Raw genomic sequence first — 17,412 nt, 5'->3', positions numbered from 1 at the left:
CTGTCTGGATTAACGATACACATTTTGCGGTATGTTTCATGCTTGCTTTGTTACGGATGTTATCCTCACTGCAAATGGATAATAATACTCTTGAGTGAAAAATAAGAGCTCTAATCTCAAGCAAGTTATTACGTAGATAGCACAATAATGTACAGTGGCCAATTTGATACATTCAGAATTAATTTCAGCTTTTGTGGATGAGATTAATACCAACAGCCCAACGTTCAATCTGGTAGAGATAGATTTGGGATCAGCCTCCTAATGACGGTAGAAAAAAATCAAGGCACTTAGCTGTGGTTCAGCACATGATTGCTGAGCAAATTTGTTTGGTCAGAGAACTCAAGCAAAGGAATGTAAAATGGAAATTGGTCAATATTGATCATTCAATATTCATGCAAATTTCTAGTGTGAGCAAATAGAACTACCTCTGTATTTCAGAATGACTTGAAGAAATTATACATTTTTAAATTCAACTTCTTTTTTCAACCTTCTGAAAGATAACTTAAGGTTGTTTATAGATACTTGTAGATACATTGCCACGACTACATGGATAATAGTAGACATCGAATAGCAAGTCACAATGCTGTGAAGTTGTCATGGGGTATATTGATTGTGTAAGTTATGACAACTAAGTAACGAGAGAATTTTAAAATGGGAAGATACTTTTTTAATGCTTCTGTAGTCTTCTGGTTTAAAGTAGAATGCTGCAAGAATTTTGACATCAAGTTCATATGTCTTATGGCATTTGATTTGCTATTTTTAAATAGGTATATTGTAAAGGTTCTATTCATTAAAGCTCTTTTTGCCCCCTGCCTTGCAACCTTCTGCCAAATCTGCCACCACCATAAACCAAGGGGTTCCCTAAACATATGGTGCAATATTGCTACTCTAGGCTGAGATCACCTGATTGGGGCCGACTCTAGGATGCGAATTGTTTTGAGTGACTCTCTTGCTGTATAACTAAACATGTTGAGCTAGTTTGAACTATCTAATCTTTTATAGATTTATAGAGTCACAGAATTTGTGAGCACATTTGAGTAATCTAGCATCAAGACTCTTCAAATGCTTTTCTTGACTTGCCACTGAGATATATTGAAGAGGACCTTGGGAGATCACTCCCTGATTCCTCCTATGTTTTAGGAAGTTACTTGATGTGATTTGAAGTACTTTGAAGATGGAGAACCTGTGTCAACAATCATGTGCTGCATCACATTGCTATTCTAATATGTTGCAATGCCTAAGTTTAGTTGTACCATAATCATTGTTTTCTTAATACCACATTACTGAAGCATTGTGGCATTCCTAATACTGGAAAACCAAAGTTGTTGTATGATATATGTCTTGCTTCTAGTATTAATGAACAATTCATCTTGTGCAGACAAATCTGGAGATGAAAGTTGTTCAAGTAGTTGTAAAAAACAAGAAAAATTGCCCGTGTGTAACTGTACCTGTCACACAGCAAGAATGCCTTCTGCTGCAGTCACAGAAACAAACCAGACCAATTCCGCTGTTGCAGAAAACGGAAAATCCTCACCAAGTTCAAACCAAGGTAATGACTTTCTCGAACCAATTATCCATTTCGTGTTCATTTAATACTTCAGCTTTTTCACATAAAGTTCATTCATTACTACAGGGTGGTGAGGTAATTGGATGAATAATGTTTTGAACATTATGAATGTTCATGAATGCTATTTATTGCTAAATGCATTATTTGGTTTCATGTCATTTAGGGTTAGAAATTATCCAGAAGGATGCCTAAAAGCAGTAATGGCAGTGATGAGATAAAGGGATGGGTAAGATGCAGGAGTCGGAAGAAGGAAACGCTTTGGCAGTAGGGGGTGCTGGAGTTATATTGGCAAAGGGGCAAAGTTCTGAAAGAACTTAAAAGCTAGGACAAAAGTTCAAAATTTGACGTGCCAAGGAATTAGAGGCCTGTGCAGGGATCAGAGCATCAAGCAATTGCTGACACTTAACATAATGGTTCTTCCATTAAGTACAAGCAGTAAACGTTTGGAGCCATTTCAGACAACGTTGTAATCATATGTTTCTTATAATACCATCAGATCCCCCACAAGGTTGTTTACAATAAATGGGAGGGTATTTTAAAAGGAGTGAAATGCTAGAGGCAATTATTAAGCAAGATAATAATGGAACATTTCGAAAAACTTAACACAGTCAAGGATCGATGCGGGTTTGTAAATGGGAGATCACATTTGACAAATTTGAAAAAGTTCTTTGAGGATTTACCAGGCAGAATTGATAAAGGGGAAACCAGGAGATCTACATAGAAACATAGAAGAAAGGAGCAGGAGGAGGCCATTTGGCCCTTCGAGCCTGCTCCGCCATTCTTCACGATCATGGCTGATTGTCCAACTCAATAGCCTAATCCTGCTTTCTTGCCATAAACTTTGATCCCGTTCGCCCCAAGTGCTATATCTAGTTGCCTCTTGAATACATTCAATGTTTTTGGCATCAACTACTTCCTGTGGTAATGAATTCTACAGGCTCACCACTCTTTGGGTGAAGAAATGTCTCCTCATCTCCATCCTAAATCGTCTATCCTGAATGCTCATACTGTGGTTCTGGACACACCTACCATTGGGAACATCCACCCTGCATCTATCCTGTCCAGTCCTGTTAGAATTTTATAAGTCTCTATGAGATCCCCCCCCATCATTCGCCTGCACTCCAGCGAAAACAATCCCAACCTAGTCAATCTCTCCTCATATGTCAGACCCGCCACTCCCAGAATCAGCCTGGTAAACCTTCACTGTACTCCCATGAGGGCTAAAGCACCCTTCCTCAGAAAAGGAGACCAAAACTGCACCAAGACCCTGTACAATTTCAACAACACATCCCCGCTCTTGTACTAGTGTATTTGAATTTCCAGAAGGCATTTGATAAGGTGCCACATAAAAGGTCAGTGCTCAGGAAAGGAGCTCACAGTGTTAGGATAAGTTAACATACAGAAGACAGAATCAGGATTAATGTGTCTTTTCCAGGTTGGAAAACTGTAGCAAGTGGAGTCAGAAGAATCACTCCTGGGCCTCAGTTATTTAGAATCTCTGTTACTGACTTGGAGAAGTGCGGTAGGGGGACGCAGAATGTTATGTATTCAAATTTGTTGATGATTCACAAATAGTTGGGAGGACATTGATCTGCAAGATAACATATGTTGAGTGAGTGGGCAAAAGCTTATCAGATGAATTTTAATGTAGGATGTAGTGTAAATGTAGGAAGCAGTGTAGCTATGTAGGGATAATTAAAAAGCAGTCCATTATTTTATTGGAGAGAGGTACCAAAAAGGTGCAGCAAAGTCGAATCTGAGAGTTCTTATGTGTGAAACACAAAAACATTGCACATTAGGGTGCAGTTAGAGTAAGAAATTAAGGTGGCAAATGGATTTTGGCCTTTATTGCTAAGGAGTTGAAGGTTAAAAATAGGGAAGTCTGATTACAATGTACGAAGTATTAGTGAGGCCGCACATGAGGTACTGTAAACTGGCACTGGAGCCAGTTCAAAAGAGATTCAGTAGGCTGCTTCGTGGGATGACGAGCTTGACTTAATGAAGAGTTAAACAGACTAAGCCATTATTTATTAGACTAGAAGAATGAAATGTGATCTTATCAAGATTCTGAGGGGGCTTGTTAGGATGCATGTTGAGAAGATATTTCCACTAATGGATGTGTCTCAAGTGAGGGGGATATAGTTACAGAATAAGGGACACTCATTTAATATGTGAAGAAATTTCTTCCCTCGGAGTTCTAAATGTTTAGAATTTTCTGTCCCTGAGGGTTGTGGTGGTGAAACTGAAAGTATTTAAAGCAGATTTTGAAATTTTGGGGAATTGAGCACTGTGGGTAGCACTGGGGCTGATCAGCCATGATCATACAGAATGTTGGGGTAGACTTGAGGGTCTGAATAGCCTACTCCTGCTCCAATTTCTTATTTATTATCCTGAGTTTTTTTTTTTAACAACCAGGTGAGGAGAGGTGAATTGGCTCCCTTTTTAACCCCTTTAGTTGGCTGCAGCAAAGATTTTACATTCATTTGAGCAAGCAGCTGTGTAAAACTTCAATTAAAATAAAGGTTTCTGGTTCAATATTAAGGAGCCAAAGACAGGTTTTCTTGAATGAAAGAAAGGAATTTTATTGGTTAGTAACTCTGAGAAAAGTGAAAATACAATATCAAACACACTCGAGTATTAGTTTAAGCATGGGAAGAACCTCAAGTACAAAAAGGAAAATCAAGTTTTAAAAGTTCTTAGAATCACTGAGTTGTTACAGTTGAAACAGTATGCGTAGCTGAATAGTTGATGTACTTCATCATTAGGAGCAAACTTTACAGAATCGTAGAGTCACATAGCATGTAAACAAACTCTTTGGTCCGATTAATCCACACTGACCATGTTCCCAACTAAACTAGTCCCCCCTGCCTGCATTTGGCCCATATCCGTCCAAACCTTTCCTATTCATGTAATCAAGATATCCAAATATCTTTTAAACGTTTTAACTGTTCCTGCATCCACCACTTCCTCTGGCAGTTCATTCCATACACTAATCACTCTGTGTGTGTTTAAAAACTCAAGCCCCTCATATCCTTTTTAAATCTTTCTCCTTTCACCTTAAAAATATGACCCCTAGTTTTGAACTACCCCACCTTAGGGAAAAGACCTTTGCTGTACACCATATCCATGCCCCTCATGATTTTATAAACCTCGATAAGGTCATCCCTCAGCCTCCTACGCTCCATGAGAAAAATCCTAGCCTATCCAGTCTATTTTTATAACTCCAACACTCCATTCCAGGCAATCTTGATAAATCTTTTCTGAATCCTCTCCAGTTTAATAATATCCTTCCTAAGGCAGGGCGACGAGAACTGCACACAGTACTCCAGAAGAGCCTCAACGACATTCTGTACTTTCTATATTGCTCTAGGCTATCTGCAGTGTTGAGATTTTTGTGACTATCATAAGCTGTCTTCTGTTTAATCTTCCTCTGTATTTTTCAACACAACTCTGGGGGTCTAGATTTGGCAGTACCATTCTTGTGTTTGGAGAGAACATGCCTGCTTTGTGCCATATGGATCTCACTTTTAGTGCCTCCTTCTGGTTTACCACTGATTTATCCTTTAACAGTCCTGTCCAGTCCACCTCAGACAAATCACCTCAGTTTTGTAAAATTTGCCTTCCCTCAGTTAAAACTTTTGCTCTTGATTTATCTCTGTCCTTCTCCATAATAATACTAAATCTAACCGAATTGTGGTCACTATCCCCGATATGTATGCCCACTGTCACCTCGCCCACTGTCAACTCACCCACTTACCCATCTTCATTCCCCGAAATTAAATCTAGAATTGCGTCTCGCCTCATTGGGCTTGTCACCTACATGGTACATGAACTTTTCATCCTCAATGCCCCTTATATTGTTTGAAACCCAGTTGATATTGGAATAATTAATATCTCCTACTATTATTGTCCTCTTATTCTTAGTGGCAGAAATTTGCCTACATATATGTTCTTCTGTCTCCCTGTCACTATTTGGGGGTCTGTAGTATACTCTTATTAGTGTGACTATCCTGTTTTATTCTTAAGCTCAACCCATAAAACCTCATTTGTTTACTATATCATCCCTTCTCACAACTGTACTTGATTCTTTAATCAATACTGCTACAGCCCCTCCATTTTTGTCACCTGCTCCAGCCCTGGATATAAAGTTTTCAGGCAGGGTAATGAGCTGCCAATTTTGCCCCTACTTTAGCAGGTTTGTGCTGCCATGTGTCTATCTGTGTCCTTAGTTCATCTGCCTTGTTGTTAATTCCACATTGGTTTCCTGAACTTTGTCATTTTTCGGTCCAGGTTTCTTCCTTTTAGAAAGTGTTCCAGTACATTTACATCTCAGGTATTAAAATTAGATCACGGAAATTATAAATTGATAATCCATATTTTATCGCTACCACGATGAGAAGAAGTAAGGGGAAGATGGAAAAGCCTTCCATTCAGTTCTTATGAATACATTGTTCTTCTCTGCTTTACTTAAAAGCCATTGCCTGAAACATTGTTCATTTGTGTATTCCCATATCTGGACGTTGTTTTCTTCAAGATAGATCATTTTCAAGCTAGTCTTCTACCCAATAACTTCCAGAAAGGTATAAGTTAAACGGGTAGCTTTTAGTCATTTTGATAATACATCGTTTTTAGATTACACTTGGTCTTTTTTTTTGCTGGTCTCGTGAACTTGGCTTAATCTGGTCAGGTGATCATTATGGCTGTCTTTAATTAGCATTTATTTCCTTTTTTTAAGCATTTATGAATGGTCCAGGTATTAAAAATTAGATGGAAACAGAAAATTTTGCCGCTATCAGAGTGTGTTGCCAAGCTAGAGCGAAAGACATATTTTAGAACAGAAGCAGCTTAACTAAATAAATAGTTTTGGAATTATTGGTATGCTTGGTGTCCTTGAATTAATTACATAGGTTAATGGCAATGGTAGAATGTTAGGAAGCTGAAAGTAAATAAATAATTTTGGAGGACCAGAACTCCAAGAAAGAAAGCTGCAAAATTAAATAAATAATATCAGAGAAATAGAATAACAAGTCATATCAGAGTCAGGAATTAAATAAATAACAGAGCCACAGAAGTAACTATGTTGTGGCAGAGTTTTGTTTTATTTGTTCATGGAATGTGAGCATCAGTGGCTAGGACAGCATTTATTACCCATCCCTAATTGCCCTTGAAAAGGAGATGGCAAGCTGCTTTCCTGAACTGCTGTCATCCTTTGGGTCAAAAACAGAAATGGCTGGAGAAACTCAGCATGTCTGACAACATCCGTGCAGAGAATGAAAAGTCAATGTTTTGGGTCCAGTGACCCTTCAGAACAATTAATAACAGAACTAGCTGGGCTTTTGTTTATAGAATCCATGAATTAAACATGGTTTCGGTGTATGTGTTGTCTGTGTTCGGCAGCATGGTGGCTGGGTGGTTAGTACAATTAGCACAGATTGACAGTTATTACATATTTATTTATATAGTTATTTTATTAAGTTCCAAGAAAACTCCAAAAGCTTGACACCATCTAGGACACAGCAGCTTGTTTGATCGTCACTCCATTCGCCAATGTCAACATTCATTCCCCTCACCATAATTGCACAGTGGTGGTAGTGTGTACCATCTACAAGATGCAGTGTAGTTACTCACCAAAGCTCCCCTGACTGCACCTTCCAAATGAATCACTGCTACCAACTGGAATGTTAAAGGCAGCAGAAACGCAGGATTGTCACCTGCAAGTATCCATCTGAACTATGCACTATCCTGACTGGTAACTCTATCATTTCCTCACTGTCACTAGATCAATATCCTGGAATTACCTTTCTGACAGAACTGTAGTTGCCCCTATACCCGAGTCACAGCTGTTCAAGGAAGCAGCTGACCACCACCTTCTCCACATCGTACATATTTAGTGGAGTGATAAGAATTGTAACAAATCCTAGAATTATAACATACAGTGGATTTGTTTTATTTCACAGATGTTGCATGTAGCCCTAAGGATACGTTAGCCTCCAAACTGCGTGCCATGATGAAAACACCTTTAAGCGAAGCCGATGATGATTTTCAAACACAGAGGAAACGGATCCGTATGCCTTTAAATGACCCACAGGTATTTTTTCAAAGTGTAACTTACAGGCCTGAAGTTTTAAGTGAAAGAAGCAATGACATTCATTGGATTTTGCTAATCAGTTTAACATTCAGGTTCCATTCTAAAATTTTACGTTTGAATCAATCGCGTACATTAATTTAACAGAAATCTTGGAGCGATGTGAATTAGAAAATAACTTAGTTTTGTCAACCAGTTACAGTGGTGCTAGATTTTTTGTAGAATATAATTAACTGTTGGAGCTAGAAACTCGGTCATGTGTTTAATTCTATTAGTGTGATTAGATTAAATCTGATGGAAAAGCCAGCTAATGGGTTGAAATAAATAAAAGAAACTTTAAAGTTAAACATAAATTATTGGTAAATACAACACGCAAGGAATTTAGAAATCATTTAACCCAACGTTGTGGTGCATCTTTATTGTGCGGAATTATTTCCAATTATGCAAGGGAAAGTTAGGAAAGAACCAAAAGATGAACGTTGAAATAATGTTATTGATTATGAGATCGTAAGAATTAGGATTTTCAACTAGAAGATGAAACTGCGAATAGTTGTTATGAATTTTATTCAACTTTTGACTTTAAAATTTCTGACAAGATTTGTAGCTCGGGTTGTGGATGAAGTTGTAGACTTGCTCGCTGAGCGGCACATTTGGTGGCAAACGTTTCGCCACCCTGCTAGGTACCATCGTCAGTGCGCCTCCGGTAAAGCGATGGTGTTCTGTCCCGCTTGCTATTTATATGCCTCGGTTTGCTAGAGTGGTTGGCATTACTTCTGGTTCTGTTTTTGAGTGGTTTGTATATTGGGTCCAGTTCAAGCGTTTGTTGATGGAGTTCCGATTGGAATGCCAGGTCTCCAGGAATTCCCTAACGTGTCTCTGTTTGGCTGGTGCTATTATGGATGTGTTGTCCCAGTCAAATTCATGTCCTTCTTTGTTTGTGTGTATTGAGACCAGTGAGCACCAACGCTTCACCGGAGGCGCACTGACGATGTTACCTAGCAGGGTGACGAAACGTCTGCAACCAAACACACTGACTCAGCGAGCAAGTCTACAATCTCAACTCCTGATTTTCCTGTCATTCTGGTACTGTGTCTCCCATGCTCATTTAGGACAGTAATAGAACTATTCATCTATGAAGTTGTTTTATTTTTCTGTGATGCACTTTTTTAGGCACGAAAGCGGAGGTGTATTGAGAAGGGAGTACATTTTATTGATGATAAAACTACTTCGGATGAAGACAATACTAGATCAAGGTCATGCAAAGTGAATGTCAATACTGAAGCCCATCATGTTCCACCTGCCCAAGAATCAACAGTAAGTCTCCTGGTTGAATTTATTTGATGCCAATTTTCCTTCTTTCTGAAATGATGTATGGTTTGTGTCATCTTGCTAATGAGTAAACAATTAATATATCAATTCAAGTTTTAATTATAATGCAAAAACATTATGACTTATACTGAAAGACTGAACTTTAGACCTGCAGATCAAATAATCTGTTAGAAAATTTGTAGGTATTTTACTGATTTTAGGGTAGGTATTTTATCAAAATAACAGCCCTGGGAATGCTTTATCTGTTAATATGATTCTTTTATCTGTATTTTCAAGTAGTTTGTCTTTTGTCTTCTATATAATTTTGACATTACTAATTTTTATATTCATTTTATGTACCTTGAAGTAGAAAGAACAATTTTCATTTCAATCCTGTGTGCACCAAACGTCAAAATGAAATGTGGAACTCCAATTTGTAATTTTTTTAGTTCATGCAGATGCACGCAAAATTAACTCAGATACAGATTAATATTAGGTAGAGATGTTTTTATTTATGTGGATTGTACTCCTAATTGTAAAGGCCTTTGTTTGAGGCTTGGGCAGTGTGCTGTTAACTTTTTGTCAGATGTTATTGTATATTGAGCCTAAGAATGTTTGATAAGTTTTTAAAGAAATTCAAGTGTAAATATTCCAGTTTTAAGTCTTTTTTTTTAGTCCTATAAAGAAGTCAGTGGGAATGAATAAAGCAAATCATACGTTGGGAAGAATATTGAATCAAGGTGGTGAGGTAATGTTGCCGCTTTGTAAATCATTTGCACAACCACAATGCACATACTATGTGCAATTCTGCTTGTCATAGTCCAAGAAATCTATTTCACTTATTGAAAGGATACAGAAGAGGACAGCCAAAATGATTGAGGGATTTTATTGTGAAGAATAACTGTACGTTGAGTCTAATTCATTGAATAAGAGAAGGCTGAGAGGTGATTCTTTTTTGGTTTTCTAAAGGGACTGGAGAATATTGTTAGAAATATCTAGTTTGTAATTCTCATGTTTTCAAAGTTTTAGGAATTAACTACAGAAAAGAGGGGAACATACAGTTCAATTGGTTATAATTCTGAAGTAAATATGTTTGAAACAAGCTTGAGTTTATTCAACTTAAAAGATTTGTGTATATTAATTTAAGAAATTTGTGGTTGGAAAGGTAAAATTGTAAAACAACGTATGGACTTGCTGAATTAAATAACTGGAGACATGACTTCAACAGTTATTTTAGTAAAGGATAAGTTATTTATGTGGTTTCCAGAATTAAGAAAAGCTTTGGAATTAATTATTACTTTATTTGCATTTCTATCTGGGACAAGCTGCATATGTCACATTGTTTTGGAGATAGTGGAGCTCAGTGAGATTTGATTTTTATTTTTGATTTGATTTATTATTGTCGCATGTACCAAGATACAGTGAAAAGTATTGTTTTGTCTGCTATCCAGACAAATCATACCTTACATAAGTACAATAGAGTAATAGAACAGAATGCAGAATATAGAGTTACAGCTACAGAGAAGATGCAGAGAAAGATCAACCTTGATGTATGAGAGGTCCATTCAAAAGTCTGATAACAGCAGGGAAGATGCTGTTCTTGAATCTGTTGGTACGTGTTTTCAAACTTTTGTATCTTCTGCCCGAGGGAAGAGGGTGGAAGAGAGTATAACTGGGGTGGGAAGGATCTTTGATTAGGTTAGCTGCTTTCTTGAAACAGCAGGAAACGTAGACGGAGTCAGTGGAAGGAAGGCTGATATGTGTGATGGACCGAGCTGAGTTCACAACTCTCTGTAATTTCTTGTGGTCTTGGGCAGAGCAGTTGCCATACCAAGCTGTGATGCTTCTGAATAGGATGCTTTCTATGATATATCTATAAAAATTGGTAAGAGTCATTGTCGGTGTAACAAATTCCCCTAGCCTTCTGAGGAAGTAGATGCATTGGTGTGCTTTCTTGCTTGCTTTGTTTTGAGTTATCTCTCTGAATTCAGATGTGGCACAGCTAGCATGCAAGACTGGTTCATTTTGTAAAACAGCTAAGAGACCGTGTCAGCTTTGAGTCTTGTTAGTTCCTATCTCCTTAGAAGTTGACCGATAAAGGTGCTACACCTGAGACAGTGTAATTGATGCCGCCTGCAAGTGGGAGCTGGTATTCAGTCGAAGACAAAGTTGTAAAGGGGGCAAATGACTGGAAGATTCCTTTAACTGGAAGCTAAAGGAAGAAATCTGTCATAAGATTCAATAAAATGCTATAAACCAAGCTGCAGTTGAAATTCTGGAAGTAAGCAGCTTAGTTGTCATTTGAAACCAAAGCTGCATGCTGATGGAAGCCAGAAGTGTTTTATGATATCTTAAGCCACTGCACAGGAGTTGTATTTGGGTCTTTGCTAGAACTGTGGAGTTCAGAATCATGTGATCAGTGAAAAAGATTACTTTTTTATTCTTTCATGGGATGTGGGTGTTGCTGACATTTATTGTCTATCCCGAAGTGCCCTTGAATGGAGCAGTGGGCTCAGTCATTTCAGAAAGCAGTAAAGAGTCAACCACATAGCTGTGGGTCTGGGGTCTCATGTAGCCCCGATCAGTTAAAGAAGGCAGATTTCCTTCCCTAAAGCTGATGGGGTTTTACAATAATCAATGATCAGCGTCTTGGCAACATTACTGAGACTGATTTTATCCAGGACAGGAATTCTTTATCTGAAAATCTTGGGACGAACTGTTTTTTTGGATAAACAACATTTTCGGTTATTGGATGCACTTTTTTCCCATGTGGACCTGAACAGACCTATAGACACATTGAGTTTAAGTGTCTTTGGAAAAGGCTACACTTTCAGGTCTGCTCAGGCTAAGCAAAGTTTTTTTTACTAAAGTGCCCAAGCTCAACATGACTGCAGATCTGTTTGGGTACGCTTTCGAAAAGACCTTTGGGTTTTAGGTCTTTTTGGCTTGTGGTCTTTTGGATAAAGGATACCCGACCGGTATTTCGTTTCTTTCACTTAATTGAATTTCGGTTTCATCAGATATCGTGGTGGGATTTGAACCCATGTTCCTGGAGCATTAACCTGGGCTTCTGGATTATGAATACATCACCATCTCGCCAAAATTAAAGTGCTGCTTAGCACTAAACTAATGGAAAGACCTCTCCACCCCCTATGAAATCTTGTACCTTGATAAGATGCTGGACTACCTAAAGAGAAATCAGAGTGAATTCTGGATAGTGGTGATATACCCTTTTGAGTTGGGCTCAGGAAAAATGAATGAACTTTAAAACTTATTAAATGATAAGGGGGTGAATTATAAACCATGACCAGCCTTTACACCTTTTTCTTTGGTTCTACTGTTCAGAACCTGGCCTGAGCTGGAAGGGGCTGATTTCAAAGCTATCCTTCAAGAACATTATTACAATAAACAGATCAATCTATGGAGCAGGATTCCTTGGACAATGGTAGAGCAGCTATGGTGAGAAACAGTGGCTTAGTGATAATATCACTTGACTAATAATTCAGAGCCCAAGCTAACATTCTTGGAACACGGGTTCAAATACTGTGAGTTCAATAAAAATGCGGCATTGATAAACTAGCCTAATAGCAACCATGTAACCATTGTTAATTGTTGTAAAAATCCATCTGTTTACTAATATCTTTCGGGAAGAAAACCTGCCTCCCTTACCCAGTCTGGCCTACATGTGACTCCGGACTTAAAACAATGTAGTTGGACTCTTAGCTGTATCCTGAAAAGCACAGAAAGTAATTAGCTGAAGGGTAGCTAGGGATTGTCACCAAATGCCAGCTTTTGTCAGTGGTGCTCACATTCCATACAATATGAAAAATAATTCATTCAAACACAGTTTTAAAAAAGTTTAGCTAATCTATCATTTTGTGATACAATACATTAAAAAAAACTGCAACCTGAATACCGGTCAGTATAATATGCAAGGGAAGACTTTGGACTTATAGTTTCCAAAAGCTTGTTTCCCTCGTGGTGTTTCTGACTCTGTTGTAGATATTTTCTGATCAACCTGTTTAGAGAGGTTATCACCTCTGAAGTAGGTGGGACGTGAACTTGGGTCCTCTGGTTCAGAGGTAGGGACACTACCATTGCACCACAAGAGTTCTTCTGACTCAAAAATAGAAATTGCTGGAGAAACTCAGCAGATCTAGCAGCAACTGTGGTGAGAAAGCAGAGTTAGCAGAGAAAGCGGGATCTGCTGGACCCGAAACATTAACTCTGCTTTCTCTCCACAGATGCTGCCAGGCCCCCTGGTTTTCTCCAGCAATTTCTGTTTTGTTTCAGATATCCAGCATTCACAGTTCTTTGTTTTATTTTAGCTCTTCTGCCCCTGTTGTGGATGAATTGAATGTATTTGCTTTGATTGGTCAACAACTCCATCATATTACACGATTGACAGAATGGAAAGAAGTAAACGAGATAGAACTTGAGGCAGAATTTTACATTTAGGAAATAACCTAATTTCCCTCCAGTTGTGATCTTCAAATGAACATGTTGCTATCGGGTCAAGTCCCTGATATCGTTATGACAAATTATAAAATTATGACCGGCAAGAAGTCAGAAGTCTGTCCTTTTTTAAATACAGTTAAGGAATAGTTTAGGCAATTAGTCAGGCAATTCACTGAAAATTAATGTAGCTGTGTGATTTAATAGTTTCAAGGGTTACACAGGCAGGGAGGCATCACAACAGGATGTCTCAAAGCGGTAGCGGTACAGGATAAAAGCAGCATGAGAGGAAAATGCTGCGGAGTAGGGGGAGGCTGCACTTTGAGACTGAAGGAGCGATCGATCGTAGTCTAGTTGTTTTTTCTCATGGTTGATTTTAAGGAATATAGGGGTCATCTGTGCGGACTCGCATGGAAGAAGGCTTAAACCAAGGAGGACCAATTTCAGAGCACTGTATAGCAACAGAAGTCTTGATGTGGAGTTCTTCAGTGAAGAAGAGGAAAAGAGAAGGAAGGAGACGGACTGTTAGCCACAAGTGTTAACAACAACCCAACATGAGTGTTGTAATGACTCTGAAGAGCCAGAAGATGGCGAAGCTATCATGAGCAGGTATAGAATCTTAGAAAATAGGAGCAAAGTGGGCCATTCAGTATGGTTGTGACATATCATCCAACTGTTCTCACTTTCTTCCAATATTCTTTGATCCCGTTGACTCTAAGAACTATATCTAACTCGTTTTTGAAGACGTTCAATGTTTTGGTTTCAGCCACTTCCTGGGGCAGAGAATTTCACAGGCTCACCACTCTCTGGGTGAAGAAATTTCCCCTCATCTCAGTCCTAAATGGCCTAACCCATGTCCTGAAGCTGTAACCTCTGGTTCTGGACTGCCAGTCTCGGGGACATCATATTTGTGTTTAGCCTGGTTAGTTCTGTTAGAATTTTAGGTCTGTTTATTCCTTCTCTTTGTTTCCTGTCTGCCAGCCAGTTTCCTATCCATGTCAATAAATTACCCCTTCAATCCCATGCTCTTGAATTTTACATTCTAATCTTTCATGTAGGACCTTTATTGAAAACTTTCTGAACGTCAAAATAAACAACATTTGCTGGCTGCCCTTTATCAACTCTACTAGTTACTTACTCAAAAAAAAACTGGCATGATTTCTTCTTTTTTAATTCATTCACGGGATGAGGTCATGAGGTCATGGGCATAAATGCCCATCCCTAACTGCCCAGAGGGCAGTTGAGATTCAACCACATTGCTGTGGGTCTGGAGTCACATGTAGGCCAGACCAGGTAAGGATGGCAGTATCCTTCCCTAAAGGACATTAGTGAAATATATGGGTTTTTCCGACAATCGACAATGGATACGTGGTCATCGTTAGATTCTTAATTCCAGATATTTTATTGATTTCAAATTCTACCATCTGCCGTGGTGGGATTTGAACCTAGGTCCCCAGAACATTATCTGGGTCTCTGGATTAATAGTCCAGCGATAATACCACTAGGCCATCGCCTATTGTAAGCCAAGTGCTGTGCTGTTAAATCTTTTATAATGGACTCTAGCATTTTCCCCACTACAGATGTCAGGCTTACCAGTGTATAAATCCCTGTTTATTGTCTACTTCCTTTTTTTAAAATGGTGTGTTGCAGCTGCTATGCAGAGGGACCTGGGTGTCCTTGTGTCCTTGTGCATGAATCACAGAAGGTAGGTCTGCAGGTACAACAAGTAATTAGGAAGGCAAATGGAATTTTGCCCTTCATTGCTAAAGGGATTGAAATAAAAAGCGGAGAGGTTATGTTGCAGCTGGTGCTGGTGAGGCCACACCTGGAGTACTGTGTGCAGTTTTGGTCTCCTTACTTGAGAAAGGATGTACTGGCACTGGAGGGGGTGCGAAGGAGGTTCACTAGGTTGATTCCGGAGTTGAGGGGGTTGGCTTATGAGGAGAGACTGAGTAGATTGGGATTATATTCATTGGAATTCAGAAGATTGAGGGGGGATCTTATAGAAACATATAAAATTATGAAGGGAATAGATAAGATAGAAGTAGAGAGGATGTTTCCACTGGCAGGTGAAGCTAGGACAAGAGGGCATAGCCTCAAGATTAGAGGGAGCAGATTTAGGACTGAACTGAGAAGGAACTTCTTCACCCAGAGGGTTGTTAATGTATGGAATTCCTTGCCCAGTGAAGTAGTTGACACTACTTCAGTAAATGTTTTTAAAAAAAAGGTAGTTTTTTTTTGAACAATAAAGGAATTAAGGGATACGGTGAGAACGCGGGTAAGTAGATCTGAGTCCACGAAAGGATCAGCCATGATCTTATTGAATGGCGGAGCAGGCTCGAAGGGCCAGACGGCCTACTCCTGCTCCTAGTTCTTATGTTCTTATGTGGCTTTAGGTACCCTCCAGTCCATTAGAACTATTCCAGAGTTTGTAGAATTTTGAAGGTTGACCACCAATGCATCTACTATTTGTAGGGCCTCTTTTTTTAAGAGGCTGGATGTATGTTATTAGGCTCTGAGGATTTGTCATCCTTTTAAGCCCATCAATTTCATAAAATCATAGATTCATACAGCATGGACATAGAACCTTCAGCCCAACTTGTCCATGCCGACCAAGTTTCCCAAACTAATCTAGTCTCACTTGCCTGTGTTTGGCCCATATCCCTCTAAACCTTGCTTATTCATGTACCTATCCAAATGTCTTCTAAAATATTGTAAGTGTATCTGCATGTACCACTTCCTTTGGCAGTTCATTCCACATGTGAACCACCTGTGTGAAGGATCCTGTAGACCACTCCCCTGCAGACTTCTTTCTCTTCCATTCTTCTTCACTATCCAAACAGATTCTACATCCTGATCTCCTGAACCAAGGTGATCTCTGATTATTGTATAAATGCTATGCTTGATTAACAGTGCTGCCCCTCCACCTTTACCTAACTATCTGTTCTTCTTGAATGTCATATATCCCTCAATCCTCTTGTGATGGTTCCAGAACTAGGGAACATAGTTTTAAAATAATGGGTCTTTTTGGGAAATCTAAATATCAGGAACTCAAATAAAGGTATTGTTCATTGGATACTCTGGGTATAACGGTAGTTTGCATAAATCAACATTTAGCCATGAAATTGTAACATTGGAGGAATCCAAAACTGTAACAGTGTATAATATCTTGGACTGTTTAAGTGGACCCACAGCCATTGAGTAAGCAGAGCGAGTGCTACCATTAAATCAAGAATGGCACCTAAGTTGTGGGGAGGATTTCAATACAAGACGTCTTTTGTTGTGAATCTGTATAAGGTCAGCCACCAAAACGTTAGCAGATCACATTTTGACTATATCACATTAGTTTTTGCTTTTGTTGGGATAAAGTCTTTAAAATTCAACAGGAACAAGAATCTTGTGCTAAGTTGTGATAACTGGAGGGAGACCTTTCTCCACATACTGCTGATGATTATTGTGCACCTCAACTTTAAGCAATCACAAAAATATTTTGTCCAATTGAAGTTGGTGAATGCTGTGAAGATACTGGAAGGAAATTATTTTGCTTTAAACGTATTGCAAGAGTAACTTTGCCACTTTTATCAAGCATTGCTTTTTAATAATAAGGGTTAATTTGGAACTATCAAATAATGGTTGATGCAACTCTGTAGGTACAATACCTAAAGTTGATGTCTGAAAACCAGAACTGGCCAAAAATGGACATTTTTGAAATGGCATGCTGATCTAATTCCGTTGGATCTGTGTTTAGTTTCAAGATCTTGTGTTAGTTTGGGCACTTCTGGACTGTATAACAGATCAGTTATACCCTGAATTTCTGTTGTTCTGGAGATCCCAAACAGTCAAACACACATGTTAACATTTTAATAATTCTGGAATACTGAAGTATTTTCTGTGAAATGTAGGTACAAAACTAGTATGTAGATAACTTTTTCAAGAAGTGTAATTAAATAAATGTTACAGTTGGAAATAAAGTTGAACACTACATTTTGAAAATAAT

General features: G+C 38.6%; 1 protein-coding gene across 2 annotated transcripts in view; it reads left to right on the top strand.

Moving 5' to 3' along the window:
• Nucleotides 1–17,412, top strand: part of brip1 (BRCA1 interacting helicase 1) — a 222,607-nt gene that overhangs the window by 6,048 nt on the left and 199,147 nt on the right. For both annotated transcript variants that reach the window (XM_048612789.1, XM_048612788.1), the window contains exons 4-6: nt 1,379–1,549; nt 7,525–7,655; nt 8,823–8,966. In XM_048612789.1, the coding sequence (XP_048468746.1) occupies nt 1,379–1,549; nt 7,525–7,655; nt 8,823–8,966 (446 nt within the window). The remainder of the gene's footprint in view (nt 1–1,378; nt 1,550–7,524; nt 7,656–8,822; nt 8,967–17,412) is intronic.

The sequence above is a fragment of the Rhincodon typus genome, chromosome 26 (assembly GCF_021869965.1).
Source record: "Rhincodon typus isolate 14 chromosome 26, sRhiTyp1.1, whole genome shotgun sequence".
In the NCBI taxonomy this organism is placed as follows: domain Eukaryota; kingdom Metazoa; phylum Chordata; class Chondrichthyes; order Orectolobiformes; family Rhincodontidae; genus Rhincodon; species Rhincodon typus.
The sequence above is the reverse complement of the archived record's forward strand: the minus strand, read 5'-3'. Positions and strand labels throughout refer to the sequence as shown.